Source organism: Crinia signifera, chromosome 4 (genome assembly GCF_055691185.1).
Source record: "Crinia signifera chromosome 4, ASM5569118v1, whole genome shotgun sequence".
Taxonomy (NCBI): Eukaryota; Metazoa; Chordata; class Amphibia; order Anura; family Myobatrachidae; genus Crinia; species Crinia signifera.
In genome coordinates, this window is record NC_139220.1 from 11116837 (window position 1) to 11135748 (window position 18912).

An 18912-nucleotide genomic window follows, 5' to 3' on the forward strand; every position below is an offset into this window, starting at 1 on the left:
TGGGACGGACGACACAAGCAAACCGACTTATGCAATAATGTTTCAGTCAGATCCCTGATATATATATATATATTTATTGTGTGCGTGTGGCTCTGAAACACTGCCATCTGTTGGTGTTGGAGTGAAACTACATCTTTCTCTCTCACACACGCACAAGGTAGCAGAACAGCTTTCGAAGCATTGGCTTAGAGCAAGCTTACTAGTGGTTTGTATGGGTTGGGATCATTTGGTCTACAGCAAGTTGGTCGACACCATTAGGTCAATGTGGATATCGGTCGACATGGGTCAAGGTCAACATGGAACTAGTTAGACATGGGGTGAGGTCGACATGTCACTAAGTCGACACAAGCATTATGTCAACAGTCACAAGGTCGACATAGGGGGTTTTCACTTTTTTTACCTGGATGTCGACACAGTCGACATGGACACAGTTTACAGTGTACCATATCCCCTCGCTGCGCTCGTGATGCTTCGGGCATGGTGCCTCGTTATGCTCGGCACACTATTTTATTCTCCCACCACGCCCTAGTGGATGGTAGGGCATGAAATACCGCCTGTCAGCACATAAAACAATGAAAAACCCCATGTTGACCTAGACTGTGTCGACCTTGACCCATGTTGACCTAATGTTTGTCGACCAACATGCTGTAGACCAAATGACCGTATACCGTTTGTATACATGCCCTTAGCCTTCACCCTGCAACAAGACTGTTCAAATGGAATATAAATGTCCAGGAAAACCTGGAGGCTGGCATCCGTAAACTCACCAGGTACAGCACAGATTGGCCGATACCCCCATAGGTTCGGGGTGATAGTCTGCAGAAAATAATCCTTGGAACCGATAACACAAAACAGCTGCGTCCCCTCTGTATTATATTCAGGGTTTCTGTATTATGTGCAAGTCTAAACCTCTGTATTACGTTCATGGTGTCTGTAATGCGCCTCGAGTCCAAGCAGAGATAAGTGCTAAATAAATAGAATTATAAAGCGCTCTAAACATGGAAATCTATTAATGGAATGGAAGAGGGACCTATTACCAACCTGCCACACTATCACTCTAACAACGAAAGCACATTACCCTTATATAATGAAACTATGGCCGGTGATATTGTACCACACTATTTCATGGGACCAAAGATGCATTTTCAGCACGGTCAGCAGAGGGCAGCAGACTCCAGGGTCAGGGAGCAGAGTGTGTTTACAAAAGTAAGAGATTTAAACTAAAACAAATTAAAAAAATTAACAGAATCTACTTAAGAAACGGTCCCTTTCGGCAACACGCAATGTACTGTTAACCCCCGAGCCGCTAAAATAAGACATGGATTCATCTATGGAAATGAATCATTGAAAAGTTCCCTGCTGCCCGATTTGCAAACAAAATGTGCCCTGCGATCAGGACTGAATTCGGTCCATAGTACGGTGACACGTATGAGGTTTATCCTATCACGTGTTATAATGCACATGGCAAGCCAACAGGTCAGATTTTAATTTGTTTAAGTGCTTTTTTTGGACTTCTATAAAAAACTGTATCAGGGAACTGTTATAACGGATGTGTACTCAGTCACAAAGGGGTTGGTATAATGATTTTATATAGGGAAACCTAGTCGCACATTTATGTCCTTCCCCCACTACTCTACTGTTACCGTACATTACTCTGTCATTCGATGAATCATGCGCTTGTTCTTATACCACTGTCAGGTATTGTCCTGGTTGTAGGTTTCATTTTGGTTGTTCTTTTTCAATAAAAATACTCACGAAAAAATCTTTAAACCTTTTCCCCTTTTCGGAAATACACATTTTCCTATCCTCCCTCACACCCCCCCCCACCCCCCCCCCCCACACACACACACACACAGAGATAAGAAAATGGACCGTTTATTAATAGACATAATTCCACAGCCCCACCAATCAGAAACGGAGGGGAAAAAAAAAACACAAAGATGACAGTTACACCACAGAATAAATAATGTTACAAATTAAAAAATATTTTTTGTTAAAAAAAACCCACAAGTAACAATGAAATTCATGACTTGTTCCTCTTCCCTACCGATGGGCAGCTGCCTCTTTAAAACAAAACACAGCTAAGTATCCCGCGGCGGTCACTGACCGGTCCACGAGTCCCACGGACCAGCGCAACGCGGATAGGTAGCACGGGACATCACAGTGCAGAGAATGGCGCGGTACGTAGATAAATGCTCCTCAACGCCCAGCGACTGACGGGCACCATACGAGCCTTCATCCCAGTACCCTCAGCTACATAACTTAAAATCCTTCCCTCTCCGACAAGGGTAAAATAAAAACAAGAGACAAGAACACAAATTTCCCAGCGGACTCTGCCAACGCGTCACTGTGAGAAATCCTAAGCCGGCAGAATTTCCTCCGTGTAGATCAGTCCTCAGTCGCTAGTTCCGGATTCCGAAGCCGTCTCATTCAGCGGATACCTGAGAATTGGTTTACTTCCCAATGACCAGAGGAGGGCGCCATATTCATAGCTTCCCGGACTTCATATAGGACGGGATGCAACCGCGCTGCGTCAGTCCCTCGAAGCGTTTGTAGGTGTAGTTGAGGAAGACCCAGTCTTTAGATTTGTAGTCTGGTTCCGTTGTGTTTGGCACCACTGCAAACAGAGAGAGAGAGGTTAATAGTTACCGCAGACACGGAGGGTATCCTGAAATCTATAAAGGATTGTTATAAACCACGTGTCCTAGGACCCGATTAGTGGCCACGTTATTAGGTATCCCCCTCTCAGCTTCCGGGACAGCCTGAATCCTCCGTGGCAGGGGTTCCTAGGATGCCTGTGGGGGGACACTAAACTCACGGTCAGGTTCGTGGAGCCAGCTGGAGATGACGTGTGCTTTGTGCCGTGACGCGTTACCCTGCTGGAAGCCACTAGAGGATGGGGAGACTGTGGACATAAAGGGAGGCACGTGGTCAGCAGCAATACTCAGGAAGGCCGTGGCATTTATACAATGCTCAATTGGTCTTATGGGGCCTATTGTGTGCTGGGAAACCGTCCCCCGCGCCGTAATACCGACATCAGCCGGAACCATCCACCCTGAGCAGGGTGAAGCCACGGAGCCGGGAGGTTCAGGCCAAATTCTGAATGGACTCTCTCATGAGGTCTGCAATGACGCTTCGCTCATCTGCCCAGTGTTGGTGCCCTGTGCCCAGCTGGCAGGAGAGGAGCCCGACGTGACCGACTGCGGCTGTACCCCGTCCCTGCGTCATGGCTCGATGTGCACGATCCTCTGCATACCGCCATTGTGCGCAGTGTTCTATCAGACACAGTCAACGTCCCGATAATCCGCCACTGACCTCTCCCATTCCGGAGAACAAATGAGGCACTCTGCCCGCACAGCGGGCGCTCACTAGACTGTTCCTTGTTGGCTCTCCGTAAACTCTATAGATTGCTGCGTGTTCTGATCATATGGCGCCAGCAGGTGTTACACGGTTACAGCGGCCTAGATTACAGTACTTCCGCATCTTGGTGCTTGGTCTGGACAACAACTGAACCTCTTGACCATATCTGTATGCTTTTAAGCATTAAATACCCGTGCATCTAATATAGAGGCCGCTGAGTGTATATATGGAGAGAAGCTTCACATAGAACAAATGACACACAGTGACCTGATGAGCTTACAATCTATGAGGACAACTACTGGCTACATAATGAGAGCTGGTGGGGTGGTTACTCTGCGACAGAAGCCAATCACAGGAGCCGATACACAATAAGTAACAGACCACCTATGTCAGGGCGATGGCCGCTACGCACCTGGTTGCAAAATATCAGACTCCGGGAACTCGTCAAAGTTGGAGGTGTCGTCAATGCTTTTTATCTCAATGTTAATCGCTGCCGGTCTCTCCCTGAGTGAACAGGAAACACAGCGTCAGGATGAGCAACAAAGCGTCAGCTGTCAGCGATCAGTCTACACGTCAGGTCCGTAAGAAGTCTGAGTCTGCTCTCACACAAGAACCCATTCAGGACAGAGGTTAGCCAGATACACATATCCATCATCTCCTGATATACTCTGTGCTGCTGGGGACCCTGCTCTCCTACTATATAACTATCAGCCTGTGGCTTCCTGCTGCCTCCATTCCTCTCCTCACATCATGTCACTGCCCCTGTCACATGCAGCCCTGTCCTCACTGACACATCCCACATCTCCTGATATACTCTGTGCTGCTGGGGACCCTGCTCCTCCCACTATATAACTCTCAGTCTGTGGCTTCCTGCTGCCTCCATTCCCCTCCTCACATCATCTCACTGCTTCTGTCACATGCAGCCCTGTCCTCACTGACACATCCCTCATCTCCTGATATACTCTGTGCTGCTGAGGACCCTGCTCCTCCCACTCTCAGACTGAAACCACCCCAATATTTATTCATTCATTCAGCATGGTCCTCTGTCATTTGTATCACGGGCAGTCTGCTGTTTCTTACCGGATGTGACCCCAGTCCACGCCCTCGAAGAAAGGGTGACTTTTAATCTCTTCAACGCTATTTGATCCAATCCTGTTTTCTGCGTCATTGCAAAACCTGTTATAGAGACAAGGAACACCGTAAAACTAAAATATCGGGTTACTAGTGTCCTGCTAGAAGAGCCTGCTGCATGTCCCCGCAGGTGTGCACGGGGAAGCCCAGCGGCGCCGTAGATGGAGATGCCCAGCAATTCCCCGGCAGCGCAGTCACTTCGGCAGGGCCCTTTGGTGACGCCCCCCTTATGCTGCAGCGTCCTGCCCAGTTCCTAGAAGGAACACTAAGTTACCCAATATCATGTTTCCCTGAGCTTGGATGTGCCCATGTGTCCGACAGGGGGCAGTCTAGTGGGCACAGGCTTCAAGTAATAGGAGCCAATCAGCTCTGTAGGAACGTGTGACATCACACCAACACTAGCGAATGGCCAGCCTGGGCACACTATTGGCTGCCGATAACCATGTGATAACCAGTATAAATAGTAATATCAGCTCTCATACGCCTCCCTCCCCCGCCTGACCCCACAGACCTGAGAATTAGGTCCTTGGACTTCTCGGATATTGGCACCTCAGGGGGAAACACGAGAGTCTCTTTCCAAGTCATCACTTTCCGATAGGTTTCTTGTGGCGTTTCTGAGCAGAAGGGGGGATATCCTGTGTGACGTAGAACAAAGCTGCATTGTTATCTCGCGTCAGTAAAATATGGAGATGTCAGTAACAATGGACTAGGAACATTCCTCTGTAATCACTGCAGCGGCGGCAACAACAGTCTGGGTGAAAACATTTCTCAGATTCCGATACCGCATCCCCCCCCCCACACCTCACTTGGTGTAGGCAGGGATAGGGGAGCGGAGGACACAGTCGCCACTGGCAACAGCCGTACCTATTAGCATCTCGTACATAATGACTCCCAACGACCACCAGTCGCACAGTTTGTTGTAGCCCGTCTGCATAAAGACCTCCGGGGCGATGTAATCGGGGGTCCCGACGGTGGAATAGGCCTGAAAGATACAAATGAATAAATGAGCCAAGACTGCTGTGGACACAGAATACGGGTAACGTGTGGAATATCTGGGCCAAATGCCATCTGATCGGGATCAGTCATTGGCGGCAAATGTGATTGGGTGCTGAAGGGGGCGTGTCAACCTATATAACTTAGTCATCCAATGGCAGCAGACGTTCCCCCCCCCAGGGATCCAGCTGTGTCCTCACTTGTGGTCAAACTGGAGCCGGACCTGGACACCTGGTGCTGGGACCTTATGCTGCTTCTATCTGTTATCATCCATGCTAGGTTCCGATCTCCATGCTCCTTCTCCTGCTGCATAGAACTACACATCCCAGCATGCCTTGCCACAGTATTGCTGTTACTGCGTGCTACAACTGTGGTAGGGCATGCTGGTATGTGTAGTTCCACAGCAGATGGAGAGCTGAAGGTTTCTACCCTGACAGACTCATTTCCGGCAAGTCCCCGAGACTGATGTGTGACTGTTAAGGTGCCCACGCACTAGAAAGATCTGTCATTCATCTTAAAATTTCCCTTGAACTCCCCTTCAGTCATGGACAAAATATTTTGAGCAGATCACATTTTTACCAAGATTTATCTTATATTTAATACAAATTTGAATCCCTTCAGTGGTGTGCGAGCTGCGCTGCCGGCACGCACCACTGATATGTTTGTGTGCGCCGTCGTCACTCCCCCACACACACGTCGCTCACCCTGTCAACTGCACTCCGCCCCCCCCCCCCCCCCCCCGCTGCTGCTTCCCCTGTCGATTGCCTGGAAGCCAGAACACCCAAACACTCAACCTGAGCACCCCAATACCTGAGCCCTCGAGCGAATACCGGAGAGCCCCAATATCTGAGCGCACCTGAACAGTTGAGCGCCCAAGCACAGGGAATCGCAATAAAACCTCCGAATAACCGAGCGCACAAACGCATCCGACCTCCCAACTGCGCAAATGTGCCCAAGCGTCAAAACTCTACCGAGCATGCAAATACACCTAAGTGCGTAAACACAGCCAAACACCCAAATCTGAGTGCCCAAACTTGCCCGAGCGAACGCACCAACTCCCAAATACCCAACCGCGTGAACACGTCCAAAGTGGCCGAATATCCGATCAGTTGGACGTGCCTGAATGCACCCGAATGACTGAGCACCCCAACTCCCAAATACCCAATCACGTCCAAGTGGCCGAATATCCGATCAGTTGGACGTGCCTGAATGCACCCGAATGACTGAGCACCCCAACTCCCAAATACCCAATCACGTCCAAGTGGCCGAATATCCGATCAGTTGGACGTGCCTGAATGCACCCGAATGACTGAGCACCCCAACTCCCAAATACCCAATCACGTCCAAGTGGCCGAATATCCGATCAGTTGCGCTCACCAGCTGCCTTCGGTTCTTCTTCCAGGTCTCCGCCTTCCTCTTGGAGTTCATGTTCTGGAACGCTGATTTTAAAACAAAATGTTGTGTGTGACAATGCTGCAGAACTGAAGGAACAGGAGTAAAATGTATATGTATTATTCAATAGTGTCTCCATAGTAACAGTTACACCCATATTAACAGCACGGGTACCCTGTATGTTCTCTGCAATAACACGCATTAGTCACATGACATCACCAGCCTGACTGCTATATTGAGCCCGCATTATCCAGAGGAATCAATGAACTATGATACATACACATTATTCCAACATTACACCTGGTACTATACACTACTGCCACAGTCCGTAATCATGGGAGTTGTAGTACTCCACAGGACACAGCGACAGTATGGAAGGCAAACTGCACCCGGAAAGCAAGGTAACACAGACGTTGGCAGTAACGGTTATACATCCTTAGAATACACATTCTTCCTAAGCACCTATGACATAACCACATGTTAATGACAATAGATCGGTCTCTATAGAACGTTATTAGTCTGACCCAGCGTGTGTATAAGGCAGAAGTAATGCTCTGTACAGACATCTGCGGTACTCACTGAAATCACTGGGCGGGTTATGGCTGAGATTCCTGTAAAACTCTGTTCTGTGCGCTTTCTTCAGACCCGTGCAGAGCCCGAAATCCGACAGCTTGACGTGACCCTGTGAGAGAGAGGGGGGATGTCACTGCCGGCAAAATAGGCTACCATGTAATAATGTAATATTCCTTAGCATCCTCATTGATGCAAGCAAAATGTATGGAAATAATGTTATTTAATCTGTATTGTTGCATAAATGTGACATTGAGGACAGGGCTGTATGTTATATAGTGGGAGGAGCAGGGCCCCCAGCAGCACAGAGTATATAAGGAGATGAGTGATGTGTCAGTGAGGACAGGGCTGCATGTGACAGGGGCAGTGACATGATGTGAGGAGGGGAATGGGGGCAGCAGGAAGCCACAGACTGAGAGTTATATAGTGGGAGGAGCAGGGTCCCCAGCAGCACAGAGTATATCAGGAGATGAGGGATGTGTCAGTGAGGACAGGGCTGCATGTGACAGGGGCAGTGACATGATGTGAGGAGGGGAATGGAGGCAGCAGGAAGCCACAGGCTGAGAGTTATACAGTGTGAGGAGCAGGGTCCCCAGCAGCACAGAGTATATCAGGAGATGAGTGATGTGTCAGTGAGGACAGGGCTGCATGTGACAGGGGCAGTGACATTATGTGAGGAGGGGAATGGGGGCAGCAGGAAGCCACAGACTGATAGTTATATAGTGGGAGGAGCAGGGTCCCCAGCAGCACAGAGTATATCAGGAGATGAGTGATGTGTCACTGTGGACAGGGCTGCATGTGACAGGGGCAGTGACATTATGTGAGGAGGGGAATGGGGGCAGCAGGAAGCCACAGACTGATAGTTATATAGTGGGAGGAGCAGGGTCCCCAGCAGCACAGAGTATGTCAGGAGGTGAGTGATGTGTCAGTGAGGACAGGGCTGCATGTGACAGGGGTAGTGACATGATGTGAGGAGGGGAATGGGGGCAGCAGGAAGCCACAGACTGATAGTTATATAGTGGGAGGAGCAGGGTCCCCAGCAGCACAGAGTATGTCAGGAGGTGAGTGATGTGTCAGTGAGGACAGGGCTGCATGTGACAGGGGCAGTGACATGATGTGAGGAGGGGAATGGGGGTAGCAGGAAGCTACAGACTGAGATTTATATAGTGGGAGGAGCAGGGTCCCCAGCAGCACAGAGTATATAAGGAGATAAGTGATGTGTCAGTGAGGACAGGGCTGCATGTGACAGGGGCAGTGATATGAGGTGAGGAGGGGAATGGAGGCAGCAGGAAGCCACAGACTGAGAGTTATATAGTGGGAGGGAGCAGGGTCCCCAGCAGCACAGAGTATATCAGGAGATGTGTGATGTGTCAGTGAGGACAGGGCTGCATGTGACAGGGGTAGTGACATGATGTGAGGAGGGGAATGGAGGCAGCAGGAAGCCACAGACTGAGAGTTATATAGTGGGAGGAGCAGGGTCCCCAGCAGCACAGAGTATATCAGGAGATGGGTGATGTGTCACTGTGGACAGGGCTGCATGTGACAGGGGCAGTGACATGATGTGAGGAGGGGAATGGAGGCAGCAGGAAGCCACAGGCTGAGAGTTATACAGTGTGAGGAGCAGGGTCCCCAGCAGCACAGAGTATATCAGGAGATGAGTGATGTGTCAGTGAGGACAGGGCTGCATGTGACAGGGGCAGTGACATTATGTGAGGAGGGGAATGGGGGCAGCAGGAAGCCACAGACTGATAGTTATATAGTGGGAGGAGCAGGGTCCCCAGCAGCACAGAGTATGTCAGTAGGTGAGTGATGTGTCAGTGAGGACAGGGCTGCATGTGACAGGGGCAGTGACATGATGTGAGGAGGGGAATGGGGGTAGCAGGAAGCTACAGACTGAGACTTATATAGTGGGAGGAGCAGGGTCCCCAGCAGCACAGAGTATATAAGGAGATAAGTGATGTGTCAGTGAGGACAGGGCTGCATGTGACAGGGGCAGTGATATGAGGTGAGGAGAGGAATGGAGGCAGCAGGAAGCCACAGACTGAGACTTATATAGTGGGAGGAGCAGGGTCCCCAGCAGCACAGAGTATATAAGGAGATAAGTGATGTGTCAGTGAGGACAGGGCTGCATGTGACAGGGGCTGTGATCTGATGTGAGGGGAATGGAGGCAGCAGGAAGCCACAGACTGAGAGTTATACAGTGGGAGGCACAGGGTCCCCAGCAGCACAGAGTATATCAGGAGATAAGAGATGTGTCAGTGAGGACAGGGCAGCATGCGACAGGGGCAGTGACATGATGTGAGGAGGGGAATGGGGGCAGCAGGAAGCCACAGACTGAGTTATATAGTGGGAGGAGCAGGGTCCCCAGCAGCACAGAGTATATCAGGATATGAGGGATGTGTCAGTGAGGACAGGGCTGCATGTGACAGGGGCAGTGACATGATGTGAGGAGGGGAATGGGGGCAGCAGGAAGCCACAGACTGAGAGTTATATATTGGGAGGAGCAGGGTCCCCAGCAGCACATAGTATATCAGGAGATGAGGGATGTGTCAGTGAGGACAGGGCTGCATGTGACAGGGGCAGTGACAGGATATGAGGAGGGGAATGGGGTCAGCAGGGAGCCACAGACTGAGAGTTATATAGTGGGAGGAGCAGGGTCCCCAGCAGCACAGAGTATATCAGGAGATGAGTGATGTGTCAGTGAGGACAGGGCTGCATGTGACAGGGGCTTTGACATGATGTGAGGAGAGGAATGGAGGCAGCAGGAAGCCACAGACTAAGAGATATATAGTGGGAGGAGCAGGGTCCCCAGCAGCACAGAGTATATCAGGAGATGAGTGATGTGTCAGTGAGGACAGGGCTGCATGTGACAGGGGCAGTGACATGATGTGAGGAGGGGAATGGAGGCAGCAGGAAGCCACAGACTGAGAGTTATATAGTGGGAGGAGCAGGGTCCCCCAGCAGCACAGAGTATATCAGGAGATGAGGGATGTGTCAGTGAGGACAGGGCTGCATGTGACAGGGGCAGTGACATGATGTGAGGAGGGGAATGGGGGCAGCAGGAAGCCACAGACTGAGAGTTATATAGTGGGAGGAGCAGGGTCCCCAGCAGCACAGAGTACATCAGGAGATGAGGGATGTGTCAGTGAGGACAGGGCTGCATGTGACAGGGGCAGTGACATGATGTGAGGAGGGGAATGGGGGCAGCAGGAAGCCACAGACTGAGAGTTATATAGTGGGAGGAGCAGGGTCCCCAGCAGCACAGAGTATATCAGGAGATGAGGGATGTGTCAGTGAGGACAGGACTACATGTGACAGGGGCAGTGACATGATGTGAGGAGGGGAATGGGGGCAGCAGGAAGCCACAGACAGAGTTATATAGTGGGAGGAGCAGGGTCCCCAGCAGCACAGAGTATATCAGGAGATGAGTGATGTGTCAGTGAGGACAGGGCTGCATGTGACAGGGGCAGTGACATGATGGGAGGAGAGGAATGGGGGCAGCAGGAAGCCACAGACTGAGAGTTATATAGTGGGAGGAGCAGGGTCCCCAGCAGCACAGAGTACATCAGGAGATGAGTGATGTGTCAGTGAGGACAGGGCTGCATGTGACAGGGGCAGTGACATGATGTGAGGAGGGGAATGGAGGCAGCAGGAAGCCACAGACTGACAGTTATATAGTGGGAGGAGCAGGGTCCCCAGCAGCACAGAGTATATCAGGAGATGAGTGATGTGTCAGTGAGGACAGGGCTGCATGTGACAGGGGCAGTGACATGATGTGAGGAGGGGAATGGAGGCAGCAGGAAGCCACAGACTGAGAGTTATATAGTGGGAGGAGCAGGGTCCCCAGCAGCACAGAGTATATCAGGAGATGATTGATGTGTCAGTGAGGACAGGGCTGCATGTGACAGGGACAGTGACATGATGGGAGGAGAGGAATGGGGGCAGCAGGAAGCCACAGACTGAGAGTTATATAGTGGGAGGAGCAGGGTCCCCAGCAGCACAGAGTATATCAGGAGATGAGGGATGTGTCAGTGAGGACAGGGCTGCATGTGACAGGGGCAGTGACATGATGTGAGGAGAGGAATGGGGGCAGCAGGAAGCCACAGACTGAGAGTTATATAGTGGGAGGAGCAGGGTCCCCAGCAGCACAGAGTATATCAGGAGATGAGTGATGTGTCAGTGAGGACAGGGCTGCATGTGACAGGGACAGTGACATGATGGGAGGAGAGGAATGGGGGCAGCAGGAAGCCACAGACTGAGAGTTATATAGTGGGAGGAGCAGGGTCCCCAGCAGCACAGAGTATATCTGGAAATTAGTGTTAGTGAGGATATGTTTGTACAGATTGAGGTGTGTTTGTGTGTTAACACAATCCTTCTACAAGTCATACACTATACACTTCATGGTATAACTGTATAGTCCCCCATTTGCTTTACAGATTGTCCTGTTCTGTGTAACCGGTTAGCTGTATATACGGAGGAAACCTGATTAAACACAAATAACGTCCTGCCTAGAACCAGACCCATGGATCGCACCTTAGCGTCCAGCAGCAGATTATCTGGTTTGATATCTCGGTGGATGAATCCCAGTTGGTGAATAGCATCAATGGCCAAGATGGTCTCTGCGATATAGAACTGTGTCTCCTCCTCTGTCAAAGTGTCTTTCTTCATGAGCAGCGTCATCATGTCCCCTATAGAAACATTAGCAGAAGATTAAAGGGAACTTCCACTTAATAGTACAGATGGTTATATAGGTTTCAGTATTTTATATGCTTTGTTTGAGAATGGATATAGATCTCCACTGTCTTCTGTGGGTCCTACTTTGGGCAATGACAGTCCATATACAAACTAATAATTACAAGATGACAATTTCCCAGGTGATGTGACTATTTGATGGATCGGTAGATTTAGCACCTGGGAAAGCTGAAGCCTATAAGAGACTTAAACATAACCACGTGCAGCCAATCACAAGCTGGGGGTAAGCCCAGGTTCCCCAACAGCCGCTTCCTGTAAGAGGGAGCAATTATTTTCCATAACTATTAGATTTATAATGCTAAAATGATGCCGTTACCTCCAGGTAAAAACTCCATGATCAGATACAGGTTCCTCTTGTCCTGGAAGCTATAAAACATTTTCACCACCCAGGCGCCGTCTGCTTCCACCAATATATCGCGCTCGGCGCGTATGTGAGCCACCTGCATAGAGGAGAAATGTTAAACCTATTTATATACCTTCAGCAGTTATTGTGAATGGGGTCCACAGCTATGGACAGGAACAGGACATTCAGGGACCATGGTGCTATTCTACCAGGGAAGTGTCAGTATAGACACCCCTCTTAATGACAGGTGCTCTGCTCTACCCTCACCTGTTCTTTTTCCAACATGTCCGCTTTCCGGAGGATCTTCATTGCATAGATGTGTCCCGTGTCTTTCTTCTGAACAAGACGCACCTACAAGAAATGCACAGAATGATAGACAAGTCTTTCTGTAGGTAATTGGGATTATCGCTGAAGGTGGTGATTACATAGTGTTATGGCATCCGATCTTCGTCTGACAGGAGCTTGGGAGCGACATCGGATTTTTTTTTACGCACACGTCGCTCCAAAACTGACTGATTTTACCCACGCAAAGCCGCGACAATGGACTAAGCTAACAGGCATGACGCAGGACACTTTCGGGGGCTGTGAGCTTAATGTGTGTCTCCACGCGGCTAAATGCGTCGAATGGAGCAACAGATGAACTGTTCTGTTGGCGCCATCCAGTGGTGTCCGCAGGGGAAAAATAAGTGAATCCCCAAGAATCACCTTTATTGATGACAACAGTTCCACCATTTTGGATAAGCCAAACTAAAAAGTGCAAACCTCTCCAAACGCCCCCCTGCCGATGACCTTCAGCGACTCAAAATCATCCAAGCCCAGCCTGGTCCTCTTGAGGCGCAAAAACTCCGTTTCTTTTCTAGCGTGCTGGGAGCGTCGGTGTCTCTTCTGTAAAAAAATAAATAAAAGTTAAAATGGCCGCCTAAGACCTCAGGTAATAATATTATACTAAATCAACATTAATATAAATAATAGTATAGCGCTCTCTTTCTCCAATGGAACACAAGGAACTTAACAGACAGAATGAACGTAATACAGTACATAAACATTAAAAGCACAGAAAAGCTTTTCTTACAATACAGAGAGCGTGGAGATATTATCGAAACGCGTGAGTAAACAGGAAAGTCTTGAGCCTTTTAGTGAAGGATTCTAGGCAGGGGCAGGTAGTTCTATCGTCACAACCGCATGGGCTAAAAGCTCGACTCCCAGATGAATTCTCAGGAGATTGAAGGTGTTGCTACTAATTATTTATCTACAGTAAGTGAGTGGGGCAGTATGGAATGAGATCAATATACATGACTAGAACATAAAAAGAGTATATGTAATGTAAAACTGAAGCAAACAAGCAATTACTATAAATTGTGAAATAGAGACAATCATATAACTAATCATAGAGAAAGGCTGGATGGAAATCTCGTAGGAATAAAATAAGGGATGCAGTTCTCTGTTCTATCACTAGAGGGCAGGCACGGCGCATGTCAGTTGTGTAACTGCGCACCATTAAGCTATTCACCTCTGCAGATCCAACAAACAGGCCGTAAAATGTCCATCCTCCTACAGGGACACTGGCCTCGTCCCTCCCCTACAACGGTGGTGACATGCCTCTGTTTTGTGAACAGGAGGTTGTCTGCTCCCCTTCCCTGCCCCTAAACGGCAGCAGAATCTCTGTCACTGACAGTCTGCTGCCATTCTGCACCTGCCGGTGTAGAACCGTACTGCACATGCGCCAAGTACCGAACACCTGTACCCTGCGGCACACCGCCGGCCACATCTGAATAAGTCCCTAAGCCTCACAGTGCAGCGATACGTCACACACCTGCCGGCTAAATAAATGGCATTATAAAAGGAACTGCTCACCTCATCGTCCCCCAGACCCTCCTCTTCCATGGCGATCTCCAGCTTCTTCTGCCTGTTAAGGAGGGAATAGCACACGCGTCACCTCAATAGGACATTCAGGAGTCTTGCGGAACAGGGACTGAAGGAAGACCGGATCACAGGGCACAGCATGATGACATCACTGGTACCAGGGTCTGTGCAGGGGGCGCAACTGCTAAGAGGAAGCAATCTCCTACGCATCTTGGTGCGGGATATGGCCGCTAGGTCAACACGATGAAGGTCGACATACAGTATATCGACAATGGGAAGGTCAACAAGCAGTATTTTATACGACTACGTGATCACTTAAATGCACTAGAATGGGGGTCTGTTCCCAAATTGATGGCCGCAACAAATAATAAGTGTCACTGCCAGTGCGCTATACACATCCCGCTCCTGGTCCTCATCCCCAGAGACTGAACGGGGTCTCTCCTGACCATTGCGGTGAAGGAACTGGGTATAAAATTGGGGGCTACACCATATCGGAGGTGGCGGCTCACCGGTTGGTGTATGGTCCACTCAGTTTATAAAACCAACGCGGTTCTCCTGACTGACTGAAGTTAGAAACATCCTACAAGACGTTCCGTTACGCCTGGGCAGTTGGCACATGTTCCAATGCCAAGCAAAACACGAACAGGCGGCTTAGAAAAAGTTTCCACTGCCTAAGGAACAAGGAGGGGGAAGGGGGGGGGGGGTGGTATGGGACGGTACCTGGTCTCCCGCTCTTCGTGCTGTAGGATGAGGTTGCTGTAAAAGGTTTCTAGTGTAAGTTTGGCCACAGTCACCCTCTCCCGGGTGTGGTTACTCATGGGAAAGGATGTGGCGTTCCCAGCAGTCATCGCCATCGTTACAAGCACTGGGGGGACAAAAACACATTAAACACGGTCAATAAAAGTATATAAAGGGATAAAAAACGTTCCAACATTCTGCCAAAAAGTACAGAGACGCTCAATATAAACCATTACAACTCTGTAAGGAACTTTCCGTTATCCCCTAGAAGTGGCCACTGTCGCTGTACAGTCCCTGGGGGGTGGAGTAGGTGGGGGGGATGGGGGGGTTGGGTCACTTTCTCCAGTCTGACTGCAATAGATTGTTCTAAAGTACAATGAGATCATTTTTACACCAATAAACCAAAATTGGCTTGTAGAATTATTCTGCTTTTAGTTTGTGTATTTTTTGTGGTTATTGACCACTAGGTGGCATCTTCCCAGACCATGTATAATATTGTCATTACTCGAGTCACTCATCAGACAAATGAACGCAAGTCTAGGCCCTGAATTTACTACGTGGCTCTTTCCAACGTCGCAGCATCTTCAACGGACGACTGTATATCGGGCCATGTTTTATGCCGCGTAGAAACCCCACCGTAAACACAGCGGCCAAAACCGCTGAAGACGAGGCAGCTATGGAATGTGTTGACCATATGTTGCCGGCATATTGACTGTCTACCTAGATCTATTAGACCACATCTGTACAGCGATACCTAGTAAGACGCGTTCTCCATTAATACACGTCCGTCGTTCCAAAAAGTACTGTTCATTCTAGCACCCGCCATCTTGGAAAACCCATGCAGTTCCTCTTCCCTGCCTGGGGTGTCGCTGTCTGCTGTGGTGTTTCTAGCACAGGTCTGGTTTGCATATCAGTGCTGATATACAGACCAGACTGTGCTAGAAGCACTACAGCAGACAGTGACACCCCAGGCAGGGAAGAGGAACTGCATAGGTTTTCAAAGATGGCGGGTGCTAGAATGAACGCTACATCGGTTTTGTACTGTATAGAACCTTTGTTAGGCAGCGTTTATTGTTTAGGTGCCAGGCATCCAACCTCAGATTATCATTATTATGGTTTATTTATATGACGCCACAAGGGTTCAGCAGCGCCTGACAATACATGAATGATCAAAAAAATTAAAATAATAAATTACAGTAGGAGGCAATAAAGGACAAGTACACGGTAAATATAGGACAGTTACATCGGGGACAGGACACCGGCACAATTATCAGGTCGGCGGATATATAGTCTAAGAAAAGCACATGAGGAGAGAGGGCCCTGCTCGTGAGAGCTTAGATTGTAAAGGGAAGGGGCAGACAGACAGGGGTGACACAGAAGGGGTAGAAGTGAGTATAAACAGAAGGTCAGGTGAGACATGGTGATATATATATATATATCAGCAGCTTGTATAAAACAGTTGGTACCAGGCAGCCACTATTACCCGGCACCCTGCAATCAAGATCACTTAATAGTGAACATCAGGAGTTTGGATTTTACCTGGAATACAGATGCAGCACTGGCTACTTGTATAGCGAGTTCCCTGCGTGCATTGTTCTGTATTAACTCTTATAGATTCCATTATCAAGTATATTAAACATCACAAGCAGGCGAGGAGGGGTTAATTACTGGGAACGCTCCTCCCAAAATAATAACACAAAAGGGGAAAAAAAGCCACAATGCTGGTAGGTTAATTGGCTTCTGCCATAAGTTACCCACAAGTGTGCCTGTCCAAGTGATGGGGGAAATAGATTGTAAGCTCTTCTGGTACGGATGTGAATGCCTGCGAGCCTCTCTGTAAAGCAGCGCAATCTGTGCGCTATAGCAATAACTGCAGCTAAATACATCATTATGCTAAAACAATGGATTTCCGCTACATAATAGGTCTTGATATATATATCTGTAAAGAGCAAGAAGATGCACAGTAGACATTAATGTATCAGTATCAGCGGAGAAGACTGATAACCGGTCCAGCTTGTTATGGCTCCCATCCCGTTCTAATAAGCAGGTATGTCAGGACAGTTTATTTATCCTACAGCAACACAGAGCAGTACAGAAGCTCAAGAGTAACAGAATTGGTGTAAACAAAGCACTGCATCACCACCTGGGGGGGGGGGCATATTTACTACAGGTCTACTGTAAATCAATGATAAAAAAAATCTGCCTTTCGGAAATATACCCCCCGGGACAGGACCAGTAGAAAACATAGCTTGCTTTGCTTAGTCATTTGACCTTTTTGTCCTCTACAATAGTCTATAGGAGTTGTGGAATGTGGTCACAGCTGTTGGTAAACGAGCGAAGGGGAGGGGTTAGTAAGTGTCATCGTACCTTTAAAAAACACATGCAATGAGAAGGCAGACTAGCATATTTTAAATTTGTTTTATATAAGACAAGTTCCCGCAGGGTTATAGGTCTACGGATGGCATTTAAATGGGTTACTCTTTGGTTTGTGTATGCGTTAGTCAGTGGCGGATTTCCCACGAGGCACGTGCCTAGGGGCGCGCGCCCCCCCCCCCCCCCCCCCCACACACACACACACACACATGCGCTGGAGCCACTGAAGAGGTTGTAGATGGCAATTTGCGTGAACGAGGTGCGGGAGAGGTCTGAAATACCAGCCAAGTAGCCGTCTGTGGAAGGCTAGAACTTCAGGACCAGGGGGCAGATATCTATACAGTCGGCTCTGCAGCTATGCTTACCCCCTTGTCACTGATGAGACTAAAGGCATTTAATAAGGGGGTGTCCAATCAGAGTTATCCTAGGGGTGACTTGACCCCCCAATGATTCTCTTCTAGCAATCATCCGATTTCTAAGTTCCTACTGTGCTTTTCAGCAATGTCCTCATATCAGGCAGAAATGCAGGATGCTTTAGATTTTGGATAAGACAAATTTCAGATCAGAGGCACAGAGGTGTTCTACATTTAGGCCAGTGGTTCTCAACATCGGTCCTCAAGTAGCCCCCAACAGTGCAGTTTCCAGGTCTCCACACAGAATCACTGGGGAAATAATTGGCTCCACATGTGATCTTTTAAAATGTGTCAGTGAGTAATGAGCGCACCTGCTGGGAAACATGAACTGTTGGGGGTACTTGAGGGGCTGAGGTTGAGAACCTTTGATCTAGGCGACCTGAAAGGCACAGCTTCCCAGTAATATATAGACATGAATGAGGAACACAGAAGGAAGGCAGCGACATAAAGCAATATATTCGGTAATAGGTGCTAGGATGCACATGTCTATGGGCCCGAAGACTGCTGGAATAGGCCCGGGGGGGTGATCTGCAGGTGGGTGCAGGAAGCATCTGTCACAGCCGAAACCATTGTGAGGTTCTAACACCACTTCTTTCTGCCACTTGGCAAACACAAACCTCGGACAATGAGCTGCGGTGTCTGGGAGCAGGCTGCTGGGACTGACGGCCACAGAGGAAAGGGGGGAAATAAGGCACAGAGATACCCTGGCTGGTTACCAACTCCGGGGTAACTGCATGGCAACAGGAGGAGCGTCACACCGAGGGCCGGATGTCAGGGGCCCTGTGATATGTGGCGTGAGAATTTAATAGCATGGCGAGTACAGCGACCTATGTCGACATAGACACAAAAAAATGGGGGGAAAATCATGTCGACCTTTTGACCCTGTCGACCAATAGTGGTCAACCATGACTGTAGACATTGTAGTAATGGTACATACCATAACCCAAATCCATACGCAAGCCACACGTCCTCCCTGAAACCGCC

At 49.0% G+C, this 18912-nt stretch overlaps 1 protein-coding gene across 4 annotated transcripts in view; it reads right to left on the minus strand.

Moving 5' to 3' along the window:
- Positions 1-1859: 1859 nt before the first annotated feature.
- Positions 1860-18912, minus strand: part of STK38L (serine/threonine kinase 38 like) — a 32371-nt gene continuing 15318 nt past the window's right edge. The window contains exons 2-15 of one of the 4 annotated variants that reach the window (XM_083181073.1): positions 15125-15269; positions 14396-14447; positions 13304-13426; positions 12809-12892; positions 12515-12638; positions 11980-12134; positions 7456-7558; positions 6862-6965; positions 5356-5473; positions 5003-5126; positions 4441-4536; positions 3773-3864; positions 2819-2905; positions 1860-2617 (exon numbers count right to left, since the gene is read on the minus strand). In XM_083181073.1, the coding sequence (XP_083037199.1) occupies positions 2487-2617; positions 2819-2905; positions 3773-3864; positions 4441-4536; positions 5003-5126; positions 5356-5473; positions 6862-6965; positions 7456-7558; positions 11980-12134; positions 12515-12638; positions 12809-12892; positions 13304-13426; positions 14396-14447; positions 15125-15258 (1527 nt within the window). In that variant the 5' untranslated portion in view covers positions 15259-15269 and the 3' untranslated portion in view covers positions 1860-2486. The remainder of the gene's footprint in view (positions 2618-2818; positions 2906-3772; positions 3865-4440; positions 4537-5002; positions 5127-5355; positions 5474-6861; positions 6966-7455; positions 7559-11979; positions 12135-12514; positions 12639-12808; positions 12893-13303; positions 13427-14395; positions 14448-15124; positions 15270-18912) is intronic. The other 3 variants (XM_083181074.1, XM_083181075.1, XM_083181077.1) reach the window with 3 other exon arrangements.